At 47.6% G+C, this 16,922-nt stretch overlaps 1 protein-coding gene and 1 long non-coding RNA gene across 5 annotated transcripts; both read left to right on the plus strand.

The window, feature by feature from the left end:
• Positions 1-398: 398 nt before the first annotated feature.
• On the plus strand, positions 399-6,534 carry LOC135174588 (protein disulfide-isomerase TMX3-like). Of its 4 annotated transcripts, none has more exons than XM_064141917.1 (3): positions 399-463; positions 5,358-5,487; positions 6,276-6,534. In XM_064141917.1, exons 1-3 carry the CDS (start codon positions 414-416, stop codon positions 6,372-6,374), a joined length of 279 nt encoding a protein of 92 aa, XP_063997987.1. In that variant the 5' UTR covers positions 399-413; the 3' UTR covers positions 6,375-6,534. The 4 variants fall into 4 exon arrangements, 2 of the variants coding, with proteins under 2 accessions (XP_063997987.1, XP_063997988.1); XM_064141918.1 differs by lacking the exon at positions 399-463 and adding an exon at positions 5,093-5,124; XR_010302032.1 differs by lacking the exon at positions 399-463 and adding an exon at positions 5,150-5,166.
• Positions 6,535-7,010: 476 nt separating this feature from the next.
• LOC135174584 (uncharacterized) lies at positions 7,011-9,526 on the plus strand. The gene is made up of 3 exons (XR_010302025.1): positions 7,011-7,580; positions 7,758-7,867; positions 9,078-9,526. It is a non-coding gene; the product is annotated as an uncharacterized LOC135174584 (long non-coding RNA).
• Positions 9,527-16,922: the final 7,396 nt, after the last annotated feature.

Consider the following 16,922-nt stretch of genomic DNA (forward strand, 5'->3'; position numbering starts at 1 on the left):
TCACTTGGCCTTGCTTTCCAGACAACAGGGTATTGTTTTGGTTAAGTAGAAACGACTAGCTCAGGCCTGCCCAGCACCTGCAGTTGGGCTGGCCTGAGGAGTGGTCTTTATATTGTTTGAGTAATATTATCCAATTATATAAATTGCTTACTGTTTTTTACCAATGTATGTGAACAACGTAAAAGTGGTCCGCATTGTGGGCTAGTCCTGTTTTGGAACATTATAAAATGGTGGGCAGGCCAGGATCGGTGTGCTCTTGCTTTTGCCTCTTGCTTTTCCTGCTTTTTGCCTTTTGCTCTTTTGCCCTGGATCTCACCCTCGCTCCGGTCCTTCCCCGGACTTAACAACAACAAACTGCTCGCCGATCTAGCCTCGCCTCAGGCGGACGCCGAGTCGCAGAGGCTAAAGCCTGCATGTCTGGACCCTCATCGGGAAAAAGGGACTCCCTACCAAGCTACAGACTGTGAGTAGCTGACGAACTATTAACTCAAACCTCAGAGACTCTAAAGAACTCTATTTAAACATCATAGACTCTTTAATTTGCCATTTTCGGAAATGTTACTTTGACCTCAATCAAAAAGAATTCACAGTGGTGGTGTAGTTTTGGGAAGAGGGAATTCGCATTCTTTGCAATAAATCACTGATAAAGTAGTCAACGCCTCGCGTATTTCCCCCATAAATTCTGCCGCGAAACTGCGTTCCACGATAGGGAGCTGGAAAGCTGAAGAATGGTGCAGGGGATTCCAGGCTAGGCCATTCCTGGATGGGTCTACATGCAGAAGGAGTGCTTTTTCTAAACGGCATTTCTATGGTTCTTCAGTGGGGCTAGGATGTAAACGTGTTTCTGCTTCAAAGGAAAGCAGCTAGGAGAAAGTTTCTTTTGCCAGTGTGTGAGGGAGCTGGAAAGCTGCAGAACGGTGCAGGGGATTCCAGGCTACGTCATTCTTGACTGGGTCTAGAAGCAGAAGGAGTGCTTTTTGTAAACGGCATTTCTATGGTTCTTCAATGGGGCTAGGATGTAGACGTGTTTCCGCTTCAAAGGAAAGCAGCTAAGAGAAAGTTTCTTTTGCCGGTGTGTGATGCAGCTGGAACGCTGCAGAATGGTGCATGGGATTCCAGGCTAGGTCATACCTGACTGGATCTATAAGCAGAATGAGTGCTTTTTGTAATGCGAATTTCTATGTTTCTTCAATGGGGCTAGGATGTAAACGTGTTTCTGCTACAAAGGAAAGCAGCTAGGAGAAAGTTTCTTCTGCCAGTGTGTGACGCGGGTGGAAAGCTGCAGAATGGTGTAGGGGATTCCAGGCTAGGTCATTCCTGACTGGGTCTATAAGCAGAAGGAGTGCTTTCTGAAAAGCGAATTTCTATGGTGCTTCATTAGTGATAGGATGTCAACGTGTTTCTGCTTCAAAGGAAAGCAGCTAGGAGAAAGTTTCTTTTGCCAGTGTGTGACGCAGCTGGAAAGCTGCAGAATGGTGCAGGGGATTCCAGCCTAGGTCATTCCTGACTGGGTCTATAAGCAGAAGGAGTGCTTTTTCTAAAGCGAATTTCTATGGTTCTTCAATGGGGCTAGGATGTAAACGTGTTTCTGCTTCAAAGGAAAGCAGCTAGGAGAAAGTTTCTTTTGCCAGTGTGTGAGGGAGCTGGAAAGCTGCAGAATGGTGCATGGGATTCCAGGCTAGGCCATTCCTGACAGGGTCTATAAGCAGAAGGATTGCTTTTTCTAAACCGAATTTCTATGTTTCTTCAATAGGACTAGAATGTAAACGTGTTTCTGCTTCAAAGGAAAGCAGCTAGGAGAAAGTTTCTTCTGCCAGTGTGTGATGCGGGTGGAAAGCTGCAGAATGGTGTAGGGGATTCCAGGCTAGGTCATTCCTGACTGGGTCTATAGGCAGAAGGAGTGCTTTTTGCAAAGCGAATTTCTATGTTTCTTCAATGGGGCTAGGATGTCGACGTGTTTCTGCTTCAAAGGAAAGCAGCTAGGAGAAAGTTTCTTTTGCCAGTGTGTGAGGGAGCTGGAAAGCTGCAGAATGGTGCAGGGGATTCCAGGCTAGGCCATTCCTGGCTGGGTCTATAAGCAGAAGGAGTGCTTTTTCTAAACGGCATTTCTATGGTTCTTCAATGGGGCTAGGATGTAAACGTGTTTCTGCTTCAAAGGAAAGCAGCTAGGAGAAAGTTTCTTTTGCCAGTGTGTGAGGGAACTGGAAAGCTGCAGAATGGTGCAGGGGATTCCAGGCTAGGCCATTCCTGGCTGGGTCTATAAGCAGAAGGAGTGCTTTTTCTAAACGGCATTTCTATGGTTCTTCAATGGGGCTAGGATGTAAACGTGTTTCTGCTTCAAAGGAAAGCAGCTAGGAGAAAGTTTCTTTTGCCAGTGTGTGACGCAGCTGGAAAGCTGCAGAATGGTGCAGGGGATTCCAGGCTAGGTCATTCCTGACTGGGTCTATAAGCAGAAGGAGTGCTTTTTGTAAAGCGAATTTCTATGGTTCTTCAATAGGGCTAGGATGTAAACGTGTTTCTGCTTCAAAGGAAAGCAGCTAGGAGAAAGTTTCTTTTGCCAGTGTGTGACGCAGCTGGAAAGCTGCAGAATGGTGCAGGGGATTCCAGGCTAGGTCATTCCTGACTGGGTCTATAAGCAGAAGGAGTGCTTTTTCTAAACGCATTTCTATGGTTCTTCAATGGGGCTAGGATGTAAACGTGTTTCTGCTTCAAAGGAAAGCAGCTAGGAGAAAGTTTCTTTTGCCAGTGTGTGAGGCAGCTGGAAAGCTGCAGAATGGTGCAGGGGATTCCAGGCTAGGTCATTCCTGACTGGGTCTATAAGCAGAAGGAGTGCTTTTTGTAAAGCGAATTTCTATGGTTCTTCAATGGGGCTAGGATGTAAACGTGTTTCTGCTTCAAAGGAAAGCAGCTAGGAGAAAGTTTCTTTTGCCAGTGTGTGACGGAGCTGGAAAGCTGCAGAATGGTGCAGGGGATTCCAGGCTAGGTCATTCCTGACTGGGTCTATAAGCAGAAGGAGTGCTTTCTGAAAAGCGAATTTCTATGGTGCTTCAATAGTGATAGGATGTCAACGTGTTTCTGCTTCAAAGGAAAGCAGCTAGGAGAAAGTTTCTTTTGCCAGTGTGTGAGGGAGCTGGAAAGCTGCAGAATGGTGCAGGGGACTCCAGGCTAGGTCATTCCTGACTGGGTCTATAAGCAGAAGGAGTGCTTTTTCTAAAGCGAATTTCTATGGTTCTTCAATAGGGATAGGATGTTAACGTGTTTCTGCTTCAAAGGAAAGCAGCTAGGAGAAAGTTTCTTTTGCCAGTGTGTGAGGGAGCTGGAAAGCTGCAGAATGGTGCAGGGGATTCTGGGCTAGGCCATTTCTGGCTGGGTCTATAAGCAGAAGGATTGCTTTTCCTAAACGGCATTTGTATGTTTCTTCAATGGGGCTAGGATGTAAACGTGTTTCTGCTTCAAAGGAAAGGAGCTAGGAGAAAGTTTCTTCTGCCAGTGTGTGACGCGGGTGAAAAGCTGCAGAATGGTGTAGGGGATTCCAGGCTAGGTCATTCCTGTCTGGGTCTATAAGCAGAAGGAGTGCTTTTTCTAAACCGAATTTCTATGTTTCTTCAATAGGGCTAGGATGTAAACGTGTTTCTGCTTCAAAGGAAAGCAGCTAGGAGAAAGTTTCTTTTGCCAGTGTGTGACGCAGCTGGAAAGCTGCAGAATGGTGCAGGGGATTCCAGGCTAGGTCATTCCTGACTGGGTCTATAAGCAGAAGGAGTGCTTTTTGTAAAGCGAATTTCTATGGTTCTTCAATGGGGCTAGGATGTAAACGTGTTTCTGCTTCAAAGGAAAGCAGCTAGGAGAAAGTTTCTTTTGCCAGTGTGTGACGCAGCTGGAAAGCTGCAGAATGGTGCCAGGGGATTCCAGGCTAGGCCATTCCTGGCTGGGTCTATAAGCAGAAGGAGTGCTTTTTCTAAACGGCATTTCTATGGTTCTTCAATGGGGCTAGGATGTAAACGTGTTTCTGCTTCAAAGGAAAGCAGCTAGGAGAAAGTTTCTTTTGCCAGTGTGTGAGGGATCTGGAAAGCTGCAGAATGGTGCAGGGGATTCCAGGCTAGGTCATTCCTGACTGGGTCTATAAGCAGAAGGAGTGCTTTCTGTAAAGCGAATTTCTATGGTTCTTCAATGGGGATAGGATGTAAACGTGTTTCTGCTTCAAAGGAAAGCAGCTAGGAGAAAGTTTCTTTTGCCAGTGTGTGACGCAGCTGGAAAGCTGCAGAATGGTGCAGGGGATTCCAGGCTAGGCCATTCCTGACTGGGTCTATAAGCAGAAGGATTGCTTTTTGTAAAGCGAATTTCTATGGTTCTTCAATAGGGATAGGATGTAGACGTGTTTCTGCTTCAAAGGAAAGCAGCTAGGAGAAAGTTTCTTTTGCGAGTGTGTGAGGCAGCTGGAAAGCTGCAGAATGGTGTAGGGGATTCCAGGCTAGGTCATTCCTGACTGGGTCTATAAGCAGAAGGAGTGCTTTTTCTAAACGGCATTTCTATGGTTCTTCAATGGGGCTAGGATGTAAACGTGTTTCTGCTTCAAAGGAAAGCAGCTAGGAGAAAGTTTCTTTTGCCAGTGTGTGACGCAGCTGGAAAGCTGCAGAATGGTGCGGAGGATTCCAGGCTAGGTCGTTCCTGACTGGGTCTATAAGCAGAATGAATGCTTTTTGTAAAGCGAATTTCTATGGTTCTGCTCTCCCTCAGCTTCAAACCATTCCCCTTGCCCTCTCTTTAGACACCCTTATGGAAAAAGTCTCTCTGCAGCCTTCCTGCTGCAGGTTCCCTTTAGGTACTGGGAGGTAGCTTTAAAGTCTCCCTGGCGTCTTGTCCCCTTCAGGCTGAGCAGCCCCAGCTCCCTCAGCCTATCCTCTTAGAAGTGCTCCAGCCCCTGGCTCATCCTCATGGTCCTGCTCTGAACCGGTTCCAGCAGTTTTTCGTTCTTCAGCTGGACTGTGGCCATGTGGAATGTTTTGGGTTGTGCTTTTGCCTTTGCATGCTGAAAGACTTCCTGTGTTACCTTAGTGGTACGTTTCATGTGCAAGGTTCCTGTCTGTGATCTCTTGCTGCTGGGGAAGTCATGAGCTACCTGTGGGGGTGTGAAATGCAATAAGCTTCGATCGCGTTGCCTGCACGGATGTGAGGGGACAAAGTACTGCTGAGAAGCTTTTTTGTACCATTCTCTTCCCCCTTCCCCTCTTGCCTTTAAGGGAACACACACAGGGAGAAGCTTAATGAGCGCCCTCTGACATGCTGTAGGAATTCTTTGCTTTGCAGTGTTTTACACTGTGGCTCTTCAAACCTGTAACCCATCTGCTTTCCATTGCCAGCGAGCTGACCATCCGTACTACCGTCGCCTTGAATGCCTCCAACCAGCAGTGTTTGCTGCCAGACAGACACCTTGAGAAGACAGAGGACATGGTTAAGTTCATGAAGGATATCTTGGATGGTGCTGCTGAAGTAAGTCTTTGTTGTGGCTTGAGATATATTGGTTGGTGTTTGGTTTTTCCCCCCTTAGCTGCGGTGGCTCCGATTGTTACGCCGTGTGATTTATCTTCCTGTCCTGGCTGTCTTCCCGTGTTGGGTGCTGGCAGTGAATACGTGGTGAGGAGTGCTTGGGGTGTGCCATCCTTTGCTGTTCTCACTGTGGGAACTCCAGGAGCCATGGAATGGGTGCGTTATGAGTGATGCACAATTAATAATCAATATTAATGTTGGTATCCAGGCAAAGGTTGTTAACAACTACAACCAACCTGTTTCTTATCATTCAGTCTCTGCAGAAAGCTTATTTACAAGGTTCAAAGCACACAGCTGGGGTATTTGTACACTTAGAATCGTGGAATCAGCCAGGTTGGAAGAGACCTCCAAGCTCATCCAGCCCAACCTAGCCCCCAGCCCTCTCCAGTCAGCTAGGCCATGGCACTAAGTGCCTCATCCAGGCTTTTCTTGAGCAGCTGCAGGGATGGCGACTCCCTAGGCAGCCTCTGTGGTCTGAGAGTAGAGCAGCAACTTGCTGTTAGTTTGCTGTGATGGTCTCAAACAACTGTGGGAGAGTTTGGCCTGAGCCTGTTGGAATGCTTAGCCTTACTGGAGGAGCTGGGAGCGTCTGGGCAGCATGAAATGCAAGAGCAATTGCTTTTCACTTCCTTCTTAAAGGACTTAAGGGTTGGGAGGTCTGAGGAATGAACTGTTGGGATCATAACTGCAAAGTGTCAGCAGTTTTGACATGGTTCCATTTGACATTGCAGGCACAGGCTGGTGATGGACTTCTGCAACGAAGCAAGAGAGTCATCTATGAGGCCAAGGCTGCTGTAATGGTAGAGTTCATTGCTTATTCAGTGAGGTGATGCTCTTGTCAGTCAAGAAGGACTTAGTTGCAGAGGCTTTGGAAATGCTTTGATGTAAGCTTGTTGCCATGCTGTGCCTAGTGTATCTATTGTCACTATTTAGAACTAGGCTTAAACCAAATGAACTTCTTGATTAAAACAGCCAATCATGTCTGCCACAGTTCTAACTGTTCCACCTGCATGAATTTCACATTTTTCACTCTGCTGTTAGTCTGACATATTTTAAGGGACAGAATAATGAAAATCCAACCTCTTTTCCTTGAGCTTTTTGCCATGGCTTCAGAGGTTCTTTTGTGTTCTGAGCAATGTTTTGGTTTCAGTCTGTCCCAGTCCTCTGTCAGCCTCCCAGACAAGAAATCTCTGCTCCTGTTGAGGCGGAGCAGCTTCTGTCTGTTGTTACTTGTCCTAGTGCTGAGCACCACCAAGCAGCAGCTGGGCCCTTGGTGCTGACCCCTGCCCCTTGGTAATGTATAGACGTTCATGAGATCCCTTCTCTTCCCCCGACTAAACAGCTCCCCCCCCTCCTCTTCACTCCCCCCCCCCCACCTCTTCTCTCCCCCCCTCTTCGCTCTCGCCCCCCCGCCCCCCCTCTTCTCTCCCCCCCACCTCCCTCTTCGCTCTCCCCCCCACCCCCCTCTTCGCTCTCCCCCCCACAATAACGAGAGCCACACCAGAGGCCAGAGCTGTGCTGTCTCAGCAAGCAAAGGGCAAAGGAGGCAACGAGATGCTGTAGGGACTCTGACTCTTGCTGCCAGGCTGCAACAAGAGGAAGGGAGATTCTGGCCCCCAACAGGTGAAAACAAGAGAGGAGCAAGGCAGGAAGCACAAAAGCAAACCTCTCTCATGAAGGAAACAGCACAACTTCAAGCACAGCTTTCAGCACAGCATACCAAGGAGGAACAGAAATCCCAAGCAGAGCAGAGGGGAGGAGTGGCTTAGAGAAAAGCAAAAGCACCCCACAAAGCACACAGCCAAAACACCACCCCACAAAGGACACAGCCAACCTACCCCCGCAAAGGGGAGCAGCCAAAGGCTTCTGCCTCTCCTGGGGCAACTTAAAAAGGGGAGGTCAATTGAAGTCTCCTCCCACCCCAGCTGTGGCCACTTTGCCCTCCCTGCTCAGTGCCCTTTATAAGCAGAGCAGGAGGAGCCCAGCCCCAAGCTGGGCCCATTGCGGGCCAAGGGATCCTCCACCTGGCATCCCAGGTGAGTGCGCACGGGTGAGCACCGGGTGTGTGGTGGAGGGTTTCAAAGGTCGGGGGGCCTGGCTGGCCCCCCGGCTAGCTAGGGCCACCTTAGGGCTGGACTACTGACCCACTGCAACATCCCCCTTAGCTCACGGGTGCTAAGTCTGTGTTGTTACTGAGGCTGAGGTTTCTCTAGGAGGTTGGATCCTCGAGGGTTTTGCTCTGGGTTCTGCGATGCAGGCAAAGATGGAGCAGGAGCACCAACTGGAGCTGGTAATGGACCAGCAGCAGCTGGTAATGGAACTGGTAATGGAGCAGAAGCTGGTAACGTAGAGTGGAGAGGAGGAGGAGGAAAGCAGCAGAGACTGCCCGGGGGAAGGCAGAGAGTGGGGGAGGATGGCAAGGGCTGCCCGGGGAAAGGTGGAGGGCAGCGGCAGGAGGGCAGGGAAGAGGTACAGAGCTTTCAGATGCTGAGCTTCAACAGAAAGACCTGATGGAAAAGAAAAGAGACTAACTTGTTTAGCAAAAGTACTCTCTGGAATTTCCCAAATCACTTATTTATTGAAGGGAGTCATTTGTTGGTCATTGTCATCACGAGAGAGGACCTTTTGGTTTGCATTAGGGTGGTTTGGGCTTGCCTGTAACTCCAGGCCCCTCAGAAATTGACAGGGGGGGGAAAATCCCCAACCCATGGATGTTCTCTTGGTTGTCTTTAATAGATAAACAAAGAGCAAGTGCGACCGAAAGAGCTTTGCAGGTAACAACTCTGTAACACTGTTTGGAGAGTTTTGAATTGGTCATTACCAGCGAGATCAAGGTAGTGCCCCTTGGCCTTGCTGCATGTGGTGAACTGCTCCTAACACAGCCCAGCTGAACACAGAGTCAGGTGAAATGAAGGCTGAAGAGATAGGAAAAGTCTTTCTCAGCCTCATAGCTAAAGACAGTTTAGTTTCCCCAAGAAGTCCCATTCTACCTGTTGTGCATTGGTTTGATGCCAAAGCCAAACAACTGCCCCAGACCTTTCTATTTTCTCAGCTTTGGTGTAAATGAATATGAATTGAGGTTGGATGAGGCCTTGAGCAGCCTGTTGCAGTGGGAGGTATCCCTGCCTAGAGCAGAGGGTTGGGACTGGATGATCCTTGAGGTCCCTTCCAACCTAAACCATTCAATGAAGTCTTTTATCAGTCTTTTATAGGATTAGTGACAGTGGGGAATGTTTGCTTGCTATGAGATGAGGGAGCTGTTTCCTAAATGGAATGTTCATTAGTTCTTTAGCACCTGAAAATGTTGGCAGGCTACTTGATAAACCTCCTGGAACACAGGGGCCTGTTGAATTGTTTTCCCAGTGCCTGAACAACTTACAGTGCTGTAATGGGTTAGCCTCCTGTTTCCCTCCAACACAGAAGTGAGGCAAAAGTAACACAGCCAAGGAAAAACCCTCTGGGTTGAGATCAAGAGGTAAATACAAAATGAGATCCTGCAGTGCACAATTACCTTAGCCTGTTTCTGTTTGCAGAAAGCAGGAGTCAGCCACCTGCCACCCATCCCCTCCTGATCCCAACCCCAGAAACCCAAAGCAGCACTTGGCACAGGAGGTCTCTCGTGTTGCAGTCTCACCTTCACGCCCTGGAATACTTTGCTTCAGCCAGCAGCATGGGGTTGGATACCAACAGCAGAGTCGACTTAACCTGTGACTAAGTGGACTTTAAGTGTTCTGACTCCACAGTAGAACTTGATAAAGAAAGATGTGAATGGAAGCAGGCTCTGACTGCTCTGTGTAACTGATGAGAAGCTTTCTGAAGGAGGTGAATTTGTTTTACAGCCCTTCACTCAGCTGGTTACAGATCTTCAAGGTAGCTGCTGGTGCAGTGTCTGTTGGAGACTGTTAGCCACTCTGAAGGAGGGAGTTAGTGGAGCATCATAGGAACATGTAGAGAGATTGGTCAGTAAAAGGCATTTGTGTTACCCTTTTTAGTCATTTGAGTCACTTTTATTGTAATCCCATGGCTGAGAGCAGGACTCCTTTGTGTCCAGGGTTAAAATCTTCAAGGAGAAACAGTGCCAAGGCTCTGAATTGATTGGGACTTGGTGCTGCTAGTTACAATGTAGGACAGTTAAGGCAGTCCTATGTTTTGTGATTTGTCTGTTTTCCTACCGTTCTAGTTTTGGCTCGGGCTAGTGTGAAGTGTCTCTGGATCGAGGTCCTTGTGGTCCCTTCTGACCCTGACTGATTCTATGATTCCAGCAAGCAGCTTTTGACTTAAAAACCCCTGAGGTCACTGCAGCACCTCTCTATGGAATAAAAGAAAGGGATTTTGCTGCACTGCTGAGAACTGTTTCCAGCTCTGAGCCTTTGTTTTTGTGGTTGTTTTTGGTTCGTGTTTATAAACAGCAGTAGCTAAGCAATCCTCTCTGAGCTATGGACCAGAATCTGCTGCATCCTGTGCAAGAAGCAGATCCCAGTGTGATCTGGTGCAGCTGTAGCACTTCCTAACTGCTAGGTTTGGGAGGAGGGCATGTGTCTCAGTCGTTTCTGAGCTGTGATAGCAATCAGGTGTCTGCTTAAGTCTTGAACCTCTGCCACGTGCTGCCACGTTCACCAGATCTTTCTCCCGGCTTCAGGGAGAGAAGGAGTGTACAGCTCCCAGAGTGGGTGTCAGAAGCGATGTGAAGTGAAAGGGGTTTGCTGTGGTCATGCAGAAAGTTCTGTGAGGGAATCTGGCAGTTTGGTTTTTGATTTCTTCAGTCTCTAAAGTTTTTCTTGGAGCAGCTTCACTGCAATACTTTTAAATGCACAGAGTATCAGCACAGGCCCTTTTAGACAGTCCTCCAGCTTTGATGCAGGTCCCTTTCATATACTGCAGCGTAGCTCAAAGCTCTGCCTTCTCTTCTGCAGCCTCAACAGCCCCAGTTCTTTCAGTCCTGCTTCCCAGGAGAGGTGCCATTCCTGCCTGGGTCTATAAGGAGAAGGAGTGCTTTTTCTAAACGGCATTTCTATGGTTCTTCAAAGGGGCTAGGATGTAAATGTGTTTCTGCTTCAAAGGAAAGCAGCTAGGAGAAAGTTTCTTTTGCCAGTGTGTGACGCAGCTGGAACGCTGCAGAATGGTGTAGGGGATTCCAGGCTAGGTCATTCCTGACTGGGTCTATAAGCAGAAGGAGTGCCTTTTGTAAAGCGAATTTCTATGGTTCTTCAATAGGGATAGGATGTAAACGTGTTTCTGCTTCAAAGGAAAGCAGCTAGGAGAAAGTTTCTTTTGCCACTGTGTGAGGGAGCTGGAAAGCTGCAGAATGGTGCAGGGGATTCCATGCTGGGCCATTCCTGTCTGGGTCTATAAGCAGAATGAGTGATTTTTCTAAACCGAATTTCTATGTTTCTTCAATGGGGCTAGGATGTAAACGTGTTTCTGCTTCAAAGAAAAGCAGATAGGAGAAAGTTTCTTTTGCCAGTGTGTGAGGGAGCTGGAAAGCTGCAGAACGGTGCAGGAAATTACAGGCTCGGCCATTCCTGGCTGGGTCTATAAGCAGAATGAGTGATATTTCTAAAGCAAATTTCTATCGTTCTTCAATAGGGATAGGATGTAAACGTGTTCCTGCTTCAAAGGAAAGCAGCTAGGAGAAAGTTTCTTCTGCCAGTGTGTGACACAGCTGGAAAGCTGCAGAATGGTATAGGGGATTCCAGGCTAGGCCGTTCCTGGCTGGGTCTATAAGCAGAAGGAGTGCTTTTTCTAAACGGCATTTCTATGGTTCTTCAATGGGGCTAGGATGTAAACGTGTTTCTGCTTCAAAGGAAAGCAGCTAGGAGAAAGTTTCTTCTAGCCAGTGTGTGACGGAGCTGGAAAGCTGCAGAATGGTGCAGGGGATTCCAGGCTAGGTCATTCCTGGCTGGGTCTATAAGCAGAAGGAGTGCTTTTTGTAAACGAATTTCTATGGTTCTTCAATGGGGCTAGGATGTAAACGTGTTTCTGCTTCAAAGGAAAGCAGCTAGGAGAAAGTTTCTTCTGCCAATGTGTGACACAGCTGGAAAGCTGCAGAATGGTGTAGGGGATTCCAGGCTAGGCGGTTCCTGGCTGGGTCTATAAGCAGAAGGAGTGCTTTTTCTAAACAGCATTACTATGTTTCTTCAATGGGGCTAGGATGTAAACGTGTTTCTGCTTCAAAAGAAAGGAGCTAGGAGAAAGTTCTTCTGCCAGTGTGTGACGTCAGCTGGAAAGCTGCAGAATGGTGCAGGGGATTCCAGGCTAGGTCATTCCTGGCTGGGTCTATAAGCAGAAGGAGTGCTTTTTCTAAAGCGAATTTCTATGGTTCTTCAATGGGGATAGGATGTAAACGTGTTTCTGCTTCAAAGGAAAGCAGCTAGGAGAAAGTTTCTTTTGCCAGTGTGTGAGGGAGCTGGAAAGCTGCAGAATGGTGCAGGGGATTCCAGGCTAGGTCATTCCTGGCTGGGTCTATAAGCAGAAGGAGTGCTTTTTCTTAACCGAATTTCTATGGTTCTTCAATGGGGCTAGGATGTAAACGTGTTTCTGCTTCAAAGGAAAGCAGCTAGGAGAAAGTTTCTTCTGCCAAGGTGTGACACAGCTGGAAAGCTGCAGAATGGTGTAGGGGATTCCAGGCTAGGCGGTTCCTGGCTGGGTCTATAAGCAGAAGGAGTGCTTTTTCTAAACAGCATTACTATGTTTCTTCAATGGGGCTAGGATGTAAACGTGTTTCTGCTTCAAAGGAAAGCAGCTAGGAGAAAGGTTCTTTTGCCAGTGTGTGCTGCAGCTGGAAAGCTGCAGAATGGTGTAGGGGATTCCAGGCTAGGTCATTCCTGACTGGGTCTATAAGCAGAAGGAGTGCTTTTTGTAAAGCGAATTTCTATGGTTCTTCAATGGGGATAGGATGTAAATGTGTTTCTGCTTCAAAGGAAAGCAGCTAGGAGAAAGCTTCTTTTGCCAGTGTGTGAGGCAGCTGGAAAGCTGCAGAATGGTGTAGGGGATTCCAGGCTAGGCCATTCCTGACTGGGTCTATAAGCAGAAGGAGTGCTTTTTGTAAAGCGAATTTCTATGGTTCTTCAATAGGGCTAGGATGTAAACGTGTTTCTGCTTCAAAGGAAAGCAGCTAGGAGAAAGTTTCTTTTGCCAGTGTGTGAGGGAGCTGGAAAGCTGCAGAATGGTGCAGGAGATTCCAGGCTAGACCATTCCTGGCTGGGTCTATAAGCAGAAGGAGTGCTTTTTCTAAACGGCATTTCTATGGTTCTTCAATGGGGCTAGGATGTAAACGTGTTTCTGCTTCAAAGGAAAGCAGCTAGGAGAAAGTTTCTTTTGCCAGTGTGTGAGGGAGCTGGAAAGCTGCAGAACGGTGCAGGGGATTCCAGGCTAGGCCATTCCTGGCTGGGTCTATAAGCAGAAGGAGTGCTTTTTCTAAAGCAAATTTCTATGGTTCTTCAATGGGGCTAGGATGTAAACGTGTTTCTGCTTCAAAGGAAAGCAGCTAGGAGAAAGTTTCTTTTGCCAGTGTGTGAGGGAGCTGGAAAGCTGCAGAATGGTGTAGGGGATTCCAGGCTAGGTCATTCCTCAGTGGGTCTATAAGCAGAAGGAGTGCTTTCTCTTAAATGAATTTCTATGGTTCTTCAATGGGGCTAGGATGTAAACGTGTTTCTGCTTCAAAGGAAAGCAGCTAGGAGAAAGTTTCTATTGCCAGTGTGTGACGCAGCTGGAAAGCTGCAGAATGGTGTAGGGGATTCCAGGCTAGGTCATTCCTGACTGGGTCTATAAGCAGAAGGATTGCTTTTTGTAAAGCGAATTTCTATGGTTCTTCAATGGGGCTAGGATGTAAACGTGTTTCTGCTTCAAAGGAAAGCAGCTAGGAGAAAGTTTCTTTTGCCAGTGTGTGACGTGGCTGGAAAGCTGCAGAATGGTGTAGGGGATTCCAGGCTAGGCCATTCCTGACTGGGTCTATAAGCAGAAGGAGTGCTTTTTCTAAGTGGCATTTCTATGGTTCTTCAATGGGGCTAGGATGTAAACGTGTTTCTGCTTCAAAGGAAAGCAGCTAGGAGAAAGTTTCTTTTGCCAGTGTGTGACGCAGCTGGAAAGCTGCAGAATGGTGCAGGGGATTCCAGGCTAGGTCATTCCTGACTGGGTCTATAAGCAGAAGGAGTGCTTTTTCTAAATGCATTTCAATGGTTCTTCAATGGGGCTAGGATGTAAACGTGTTTCTGCTTCAAAGGAAAGCAGCTAGGAGAAAGTTTCTTTTGCCAGTGTGTGACGCAGCTGGAAAGCTGCAGAATGGTGCAGGGGATTCCAGGCTAGGTCATTCTTGACTGGGTCTATAAGCAGAAGGATTGCTTTTTCTAAACTGCATTTCTATGGTTCTTCAATGGGGCTAGGATGTAAACGTGTTTCTGCTTCAAAGGAAAGCAGCTAGGAGAAAGTTTCTTTTGCCAGTGTGTGAGGGAGCTGGAAAGCTGCAGAATGGTACAGGGGATTCCGGGCTAGGCCATTCCTTGCTGGGTCTACACGCAGAAGGATTGCTTTTTCCAAATGGCATTTCTATGGTTCTTCAATGGGGCTAGGATGTAAACGTGTTTCTGCTTCAAAGGAAAGCAGCTAGGAGAAAGATTCTTTTGCCAGTGTGTGAGGGAACTGGAATGCTGCAGAATGGTGTAGGGGATTCCAGGCTAGGTCATTCTCGACTGGGTCTAGAAGCAGAAGGAGTGCTTTTTGTGAAGCGAATTTCTATGTTTCTTCAATGGGGTAGGATGTAAACGTGTTTCTGCTTCAAAGGAAAGCAGCTAGGAGAAAGTTTCTTTTGCCAGTGTGTGAGGGAGCTGGAAAGCTGCAGAATGGTGCAGGGGATTCCAGGCTAGGTCATTCTCGACTGGGTCTATAAGCAGAAGGAGTACTTTTTGTAATGCGAATTTCTATGGTTCTTCAATGGGGCTAGGATGTAAACGTGTTTCTGCTTCAAAGGAAAGCAGCTAGGAGAAAGTTTCTTTTGCCAGTGTGTGACGCAGCTGGAAAGCTGCAGAATGGTGCAGGGGATTCCAGGCTAGGCCATTCCTGGATGGGTCTATAAGCAGAAGGACTGCTTCTTCTAATCGGCATTTCTATGGTTCTTCAATGGGGCTAGGATGTAAACGTGTTTCTGCTTCAAAGGACAGCAGCTAGGAGAAAGTTTCTTTTGCCAGTGTGTGAGGCAGCTGGAAAGCTGCAGAATGGTGCAGGGGATTCCAGGCTAGGCCATTCCTGGCTGGGTCTATAAGCAGAAGGAGTGCTTTTTCTAAACGGCATTTCTTCAATGGGGCTAGGATGTAAAGTGTTTCTGCTTCAAAGGAAAGCAGCTAGGAGAAAGTTTCTTTTGCCAGTGTGTGAGGGAGCTGGAAAGCTGCAGAATGGTGCAGGGGATTCCAGGCTAGGCCATTCCTGGATGGGTCTATAAGCAGAAGGATTGCTTTTTCCGAACCGAATTTCTATGGTTCTTCAATAGGGATAGGATGTAAACGTGTTTCTGCTTCAAAGGAAAGCAGCTAGGAGAAAGTTTCTTTTGCCAGTGTGTGAGGGAGCTGAAAGCTGAAGAACGGTTCAGGGGATTCCAGGCTAGGTCATTCCTGACTGGGTCTACACGCAGAAGGATTGCTTTTTCTAAACTGCATTTGTATGGTTCTTCAATGGGGCTAGGATGTAGACGTGTTTCTGCTTCAAAGGAAAGCAGCTAGGAGAAAGTTTCTTCTGCCAGAGTGTGACGTAGCTGGAAAGCTGCAGAATGGTGTAGGGGATTCCAGGCTAGGCCATTCCTGGCTGGGTCTATAAGCAGAAGGAGTGCTTTTTGTAAAGCGAATTTCTATGGTTCTTCAATGGGGATAGGATGTAAACGTGTTTCTGCTTCAAAGGAAAGCAGCTAGGAGAAAGTTTCTTTTGCCAGTGTGTGAGGGAGCTGGAAAGCTGCAGAATGGTGCCGGGTATTCCAGGCTAGGCCATTCCTGGCTGGGTCTACACGCAGAAGGAGAGCTTTTTCTAAACGGCATTTCTATGGTTCTTCAATGGGGCTAGGATGTAAACGTGTTTCTGCTTCAAAGGAAAGCAGCTAGGAGAAAGTTTCTTTTGCCAGTGTGTGACGCAGCTGGAAAGCTGCAGAATGGTGCAGGGGATTCCAGGCTAGGCCATTCCTGGCTGGGTCTACACGCAGAGGAGTGCTTTTTGAAAAGCGAATTTCTATGTTTCTTCAATGGGGCTAGGATGTAAACGTGTTTCTGCTTCAAGGGAAAGCAGCTAGGAGAAAGTTTCTTTTGCCAGTGTGTGAGGGAGCTGGAAAGCTGCAGAATGGTGCAGGGGATTCCAGGCTAGGTCATTCCTGACAGGGTCTATAAGCAGAAGGAGTGCTTTTTCTAAACGGCATTTCTATGGTTCTTCAATGGGGCTAGGATGTAAACGTGTTTCTGCTTCAAAGGAAAGCAGCTAGGTTACGCTTTCTATGGTTCTTCAATGGGGCTAGGATGTAAACGTGTTTCTGCTTCAAAGGAAAGCAGCTAGGAGAAAGTTTCTTTGGCCAGTGTGTGAGGGATCTGGAAAGCTGCAGAATGGTGCAGGGGATTCCAGGCTAGGCCATTCCTGGATGGGTCTACACGCAGAAGGAGTGCTTTTTCTAAACGGCATTTCTATGGTTCTTCAATAGGGATCGGATGTAGACGTGTTTCTGCTTCAAAGGAAAGCAGCTAGGAGAAAGTTTCTTTTGCCAGTGTGTGAGGGAGTGTCATGGAGAGTAGCAAAGGCTCTCTAAGCTTTTGCTATATTGTGTAGTTTCTAGTGCCTCACATTCAAGCCAGAAGCATCGAAAAACCAAAACAATCTTTCAGTCCCATGGGAAGATTTCTCCCTAGGGTAAGTGAAAAGTAAACACTGGCCATGTTTCCTTTTCACTTGGCCTTGCTTTCCAGACAACAGGGTATTGTTTTGGTTAAGTAGAAACGACTAGCTCAGGCCTGCCCAGCACCTGCAGGTGGGCTGGCCTGAGGAGTGGTCTTTATATTGTTTGAGTAATATTATCCAATTATATAAATTGCTTACTGTTTTTTACCAATGTATGTGAACAACGTAAAAGTGGTCCGCATTGTGGGCTAGTCCTGTTTTGGAACATTATAAAATGGTGGGCAGGCCAGGATCGGTGTGCTCTTGCTTTTGCCTCTTGCTTTTCCTGCTTTTTGCCTTTTGCTCTTTTGCCCTGGATCTCACCCTCGCTCCGGTCCTTCCCCGGACTTAACAACAACAAACTGCTCGCCGATCTAGCCTCGCCTCGGGCGGACGCCGAGTCGCAGAGGCTAAAGCCTGCATGTCTGGACCCTCATCGGGAAAAAGGGACTCCCTACCAAGCTACAGACTGTGAGTAG

The sequence above is a fragment of the Pogoniulus pusillus genome, unplaced genomic scaffold (assembly GCF_015220805.1).
Source record: "Pogoniulus pusillus isolate bPogPus1 unplaced genomic scaffold, bPogPus1.pri scaffold_84_arrow_ctg1, whole genome shotgun sequence".
NCBI lineage: Eukaryota > Metazoa > Chordata > Aves > Piciformes > Lybiidae > Pogoniulus > Pogoniulus pusillus.